Consider the following 5,048-nt stretch of genomic DNA (forward strand, 5'->3'; position numbering starts at 1 on the left):
ATAGATTTAAATATCGATATTATCGGCGAAATATCGCCGATAATATCGATTTTTCGGGGAATGGATATTTAAATAGGTATCCGTGTGATTTTCGTCAAAATATCGCGATATTATCGATAATATCGCGATATTTTGGAAATATCGCGACATTTTTTGGAACTGTGCAATCGGACTCCGAGAAGAACGCCGGAGAAGAATGTCGGAGATGGTGTGCCTATTCCCGAGCCGATTTCGTCCCAAAAACCTTGCAAAAACACAATTTTTAACATCAATTTCACATATAAACTTCAGATTTCACGCATGCAAGAGGTAATCAACATAGGGTTTAGTCGGATCTCACCTGAAAACTTGGGTGTGCCTGGGTGTGGGTACGATCGGGGAAGCCGAGCTTCCTCTGCGCGTCGCCGTGCTTCCCAGAGACGGAGGAGATGGAGGGAGAGGGAGGGAGGGTGGTGGAGATGCTGCGCTGGCATCGGGGTGGACGGATTTGGGTGTGCCTGGGTGTGGGTGCGATCGGGGAAGCCGAGCTTCCTCTGCACGTCGCCGTGCTTCCCAGAGACGGAGGAGAGGGAGGGAGAGGGAGGGAGAGTGGTGGAGACGCTGCGCTGGCATCGGGGTGGACGGATTTGGGTGTGCCTGGGTGTGGGTGCGATCGGGGAAGCCGAGCTTCCTCTGCGCGTCGCCGTGCTTCCCAGAGACGGAGGAGAGGGAGGGAGAGTTCAGGAGGGTGAGAGTTCAGGAGGAGAGGGAGGGAGAGTTCGGGGGAGGGAGAGTTCGAGAGAGAGATAGAGTTGAGAACTCTGAGAGAGTGAGGGGTCCGAGAGGGACTCGGGAAAAGAGAGAGAGATAGGGTGAGGGTTAGTGGGCTGCCACGTGGCAGCGTGACAGAGAGTGAGAATCAAGATGAAGGGTCCAGATTAGATTAGGATAAAGGACTCAATTGCACAATTTATATAATTTCAGAAAAAGAGTGAAAATATAAATTAATCTGGGGGTCTAGATTAGATTAGGATAAAGGACTCAATTTCAGGGAAAAAGTGAAAATATATAATTTCAGGGAAATAGTAGAAGTTGTATTGATTGGTTAGGCATATGGAAATGCAAAAAATTGTTTTTCTAATGATTCTAATCAATTTCAAGAAAAATAATGAATTTATAAGGGTAAGATGAGTCTATAAAAGTGATATAATGAGTCTATAAGAGTGTCGGTCAGTTAGACAATTTAGATTTTTTTAATCATTTTTGCCAATTGGCTTGTTATCGCCTTTTTTTATTATCAAATTGGATTATTATTCATTAAATTGGATTATTATCAAATTGGATTATTATTCATCACCATGTTTTATATTAGGATTATTTTTTTATGAAATTGGATTATTATTCATTAAATTGGATTATTATGAAATTGGATTATTATTCATTAAATTGGATAACTACTCTTCACAATACACTCACTATACACATAGAGATGATGAAGATAGTGAAAATTTTGAACCTCATAGGAACTCTATGTGGTACTAAGTCACTTATGTATCTTACCATGCAATGTATAAAGTGTAAAATGTTGTACTAATTCATTATATATAAATGATTATGGTGTGTTTAGACTTCTTTCATTAATTACTACATATTTTCTACACTCACAATGTTTGTCAGCTCGCTATATAATCAACTTGATAATGTTAAATCCATCATGCAATGCATTTCTTTCCAATTTTTTGTGATAAACTAATAGATAATTGACTAAATAAACATCCTACAAAGTTTCAATAAAAATTTCCAAGTTTTTCTTACAATTTCCGTGGTTTCCATGTAATTTTTATCGATATCGATATTTTACCGATATTTCCATCGATATTTCCGTGTTTTCGGACTACCGATATTTCCGATATTACCGATATTTTCTTCCTTGGAGATGAGAATATACATATAAGGCTTAGAGGATCCACTTCCCTGGACGATGTGGGATGTACAGTACCCATGTTTTGTTTTGGTACAATAATTTTTTTTTTTTGTTAATTTTGATGAATGTACCTATACACACACACACACACATAATATAATAGAGAGTATACTTTATATTTTATTATTTTTAATCCCACAAATTATGGGTTTTATTTAAAATCACATTAATATAAACAATACAAATTTCAATTTTTAATTTTTAATTTAAAAACTATAGTAACTTACATTATTACATTAATGTCATGGGCTTTGATAAACAACTAAAAACAGGTAAGGTTTCAATCAAAGAATATTGATAATCAGAGACCGTATCTAAATTGTTCAAAAAAAAAATAGGGGTGTGATATCCACACAACCCATTTTACTTCCCACACACCTTTTTAATTTTCGGCTTTCGGATTAGATGAATTGAAGAAGATCAACAGATATAAATTATCAAGGGGCGTGTGAAAAGTAAAATGGGGTGTGTGGATAACACATCCCAAAAAATATATAAGTTACATGAGCAATTCAGACTAAATATTACTAAATTATAACTTCACTATAAATTGTTATCCAAAAACGTGGAGGTAATCGAATTACCGAATAACTAAAACATGCATGTATATGTTCATCATGCTTTAAGAAAAGTATGCTTTTCTGTATTCGTATCAGATGATTGAAATGGCTTTTATGCGTTTGGGTTAACTTTTAGTCAAGCCCACCAATGTTCTTCAACGTTTGAAGCCTCAAGGAAAAACTTTCAGTTAGTCATTTGCACTCGATATGCTTTGTTTATTTTCTTCTCTTCTTTTCTTTGTCGAAGTTACGTTGCATGTTCTCTTCTCGTCCCACAGAACCCACACCCTCTTTACTTTTCCAAGTATTCAGAAATTTCTGGTACCCTCTTTACTCTTCGAGATACTCTCATGCATGCAACAAATTTTTAGTTCGTCCAATAAATGCTTCTTACGTGTTTCAAAAATACTTTATCTATCCACGATTGATAAGTGGTAAAACTCCTCGTCCTCCTTGAGAAGAGTCAAACTGTACGGCCAAACGCCTGCATTTCCAAGTTTTGACTAATTCTAGGACAACCAGCTACTGCAAATTTATGCTGACTAGATATTCAAAACCCAAAAAGATGGACTAAGGTGAATGGAACTTTTGCCCAACAAAATGAGATCTAACTTACCATTCTGCCCTTTTCGAGCATTATCCTGTGGCATTTCAGTATAAAATTGGCTCTAGGAGTTTGGTATGGCAATGGGATATTTGGAATTAATAAAAAAATGGTGGTCGAACGAATCTGATGATCCTCTACCACAGTTTTTTCGAATTCTCTCTCCTGTTGTTTACAATCTTTGATTAATTATTTGTATGTCCATGGAGAAACTTTTTTATTAATTTCTTTTTTTCCAATAGATTTTTTTTTAACCATTGTATCGTTTTGAACAATTCTAATTGCATCAAATAATAAATTACATTTTTTGATTCGATCGTATGAATCAATTCTTACTTATAAGTGGAGGATTTGGGGGTTAAATGTGGACTTAACTACAAGCCTACAACACAACTAGAATTTGAATTTGAGTCGTATTGTTTTCAAAATGTATCATTAAAATTCATTTCACATGCATAATGATAAAAAAAAAAAAAAATCCATTTTTTAAAGTACCTGTAGAAAAGGGTCATTTCACCATTTCCATTACAAGAATGGGAAAATCTTAGGTATGATCAGGAATTTATTTCTATGTTAGTGTCGTTTTGTGACTTGATCAAGTAATGAGCGAATACTCAAATAATGTTGTAATACAATATGTGGATGACTCACATGAATAGTTCGTTATTATTTATCCAAAGAAAAATCAGATGGATTATTATAATTTATTCATATGAAGAAAAACGGATAGGTTACTATTCATGTACAATATTTCACTATTCATTTGAGGAAAGTTTGTAAAGTGAATAGTATTGCTATAGTAATCTTTTGCCTATAAGATGAGAGCATACAGAGGAAGGAAGAAGAAAGAAGAAAAAGAAAGAGATGGGAGAAAAACATACAGAGGAAAAAAAAAGGAGTTAGGGAGGAAAGGAAGAGAAGAGGAAAGAAGAGAGATGCGGAAGAAATTACCAATGAGCCAGGCTAGGGAGAAAAGAGAAAATAGTGAGAGTTATTTTGTACTCCTATTATTTTAGATAATGAAAGAAAGTATTACTGCTGCCCCGAGGACGTAAGCACACTTGCCGAATCTAGTAAATATTGTGTCTTATTTACTTTATTCCACTGCACACATACCGTCGATTTTACAACACGTTATCAGCGCGAGAAGCTCTTGTGTCAGTGGAAAGCACAACACCATAAATCCGGTGAAACACTACCTACCTCTCACCTCTGTCGGTTGGAATCTCACAGATAAGAATTTTTTTTCATTTTATCTTCATATCTTTGTATGACTAATTTTCTTAAAGTAAATATACATTTGGTTATATAACTATTATCATTGGCAGAAAATCTAACGGCCATGTAAACACTCTCTGAACTCAAACTTTCTGACCTCGGATTGAGATACTTCTTCCTTGAAAGTTGTTCATCCGTCTAATACCTATAACATATCAAATTTTCAGAAAATTCGAACGGTGATATCGTCGCCAATGTCTGAAACACCAACCCAGTTTCCAATTCCGTAGAAAACTGGACAGCCATCTTATGAGTATCGAAACTCCTTTTTTCAGTATCTCAGATCGAAATTATGTCTTCATGAAAGTTGTTCGGTATCCTCCTATCCATATCATACTAAAATTTTAGCCAAATCTAACGGCTTGATCGTCTCATAAGTTGCAGGCACTACTCTTGACTCCAAAACTTATGGTAACAGTATCGATTTTTTTGAAACTCACCGGAGGAGGAACACCAATTGAGACTTATTGTTACTATTACTTCCTGAGTAACTAAAAGGACCTAGAGTTGTGAAAGAAAAAAAAAGGGATGGGACAGAAGAAAGTGGTGGACAAAGAAAAAGAAAAAGCAAAAGATAGGGACTTAATCATTACCTTTTATGTTTTGGCATATTTATGTGAATGATGCTGGTTTAAAGCCCTAT

The 5,048-nt window shown here is 35.6% G+C and overlaps 1 protein-coding gene across 1 annotated transcript; it reads right to left on the reverse strand.

The window, feature by feature from the left end:
- On the reverse strand, positions 1-612 carry LOC126593083 (uncharacterized). Its single transcript, XM_050258955.1, has 2 exons — positions 341-612; positions 1-244 (listed from the first exon to the last, which is right to left on the reverse strand). The coding sequence occupies exons 1-2, from the start codon at positions 610-612 to the stop codon at positions 7-9; spliced, it is 510 nt and encodes a 169-aa protein (XP_050114912.1). The 3' UTR covers positions 1-6.
- Between the last annotated feature and the right edge of the window lie 4,436 nt (positions 613-5,048).

The sequence above is a fragment of the Malus sylvestris genome, chromosome 12 (assembly GCF_916048215.2).
Source record: "Malus sylvestris chromosome 12, drMalSylv7.2, whole genome shotgun sequence".
Classification (NCBI taxonomy): domain Eukaryota; kingdom Viridiplantae; phylum Streptophyta; class Magnoliopsida; order Rosales; family Rosaceae; genus Malus; species Malus sylvestris.